The 1,007-nt window shown below is 38.8% G+C and overlaps 1 protein-coding gene across 1 annotated transcript in view; it reads right to left on the bottom strand.

Moving 5' to 3' along the window:
- myocd (myocardin) overlaps positions 1-1,007 on the bottom strand; it is a gene marked incomplete in the record, with an annotated part of 48,031 nt that overhangs the window by 32,307 nt on the left and 14,717 nt on the right. Inside the window, 1 exon segment of the mRNA XM_014027876.1 lies at positions 480-545. Coding sequence (XP_013883330.1) covers positions 480-545 — 66 coding nt within the window.

Here is a 1,007-nt window from a genome sequence, read left to right as displayed (position 1 = left end):
TATATATATGTTGTAATCTTTACAAACTGGGATCTGTTTTCCAGCTCATTGCTTTGTCACCTMTTTGACAAAGGGAATACATAAAAGTCCAGATCTTGTTAAAAAGTCTGCTTTTTTGTGTCAGGCTGAAATGATTGTGACTCTTAGATCTCTTACCAGAAGAGAGACTTGTGACGCTGCTAGCACGAGTTCTAATGTAAACACTTCAGAGCTGGCCGTTAGAAACAAACCACTGCAAACACTGATTTCAAAATGAAAGCAGAGTTTTTGGATGTGCGATGCAGAATGAATACATCATTTTTGATTTTCCATTGACTTCATGTGAGTGACAGATAATGATCTGGATGCAGCCCATTGATTCCTGTTATAAACTACCACATATTAAAGCTAATTGTGCCAAAGTTGGTGTTAAATCTATGTGCAGTAATTGTAATTCACTGCAGGAAATGTATGTTCTGTAGCAGCTCGGCGTTACTCACGAGGCATGATGACCTGGTCTGCCAGCTGCTCTCGAGTCCTCCTCTGCTGAAGTCTTAACTGTAGCACTGAGGATAAAGAACAGAGGGAAGAGAAACAGAGARGAAAACGACTGATTCAAAGTAGCTCCACTTCACAGAGAGGCTAATGCATTTCATCACAGTGATCCAAGGCCAGCTATATCAATGTTATCATGAAACAGCAATACTACAAATAAACATGTATGAATACAAACCACCCCAATAATTTAAAGAACAAGACTATTCACTGAGTGTAACGTCTGTGTCTCATTAGACTGGCTGTTTTCCACTAGTTAGGAGACACCAAAATGGGAGGAAAAAATCTGGAATCACACTAGCTGCACTTCCATTACAAATGTGCGCAAAACTTTGTCGATATTCTGTTAATGTCGAAAAAACAGTTTCACAACTGCGGTTTGTCCATTAAGTAAGAAATGTTATTAAAGTCACGTGAATACGTTTGTTCTCATGATAAGTCATTACAAACATGGCAGCGATGGATGTAAACAC

Source organism: Austrofundulus limnaeus, unplaced genomic scaffold (assembly GCF_001266775.1).
Source record: "Austrofundulus limnaeus strain Quisiro unplaced genomic scaffold, Austrofundulus_limnaeus-1.0 Scaffold693, whole genome shotgun sequence".
Lineage (NCBI taxonomy): Eukaryota > Metazoa > Chordata > Actinopteri > Cyprinodontiformes > Rivulidae > Austrofundulus > Austrofundulus limnaeus.
This window is presented reverse-complemented; position numbering and strand designations above follow the sequence as displayed.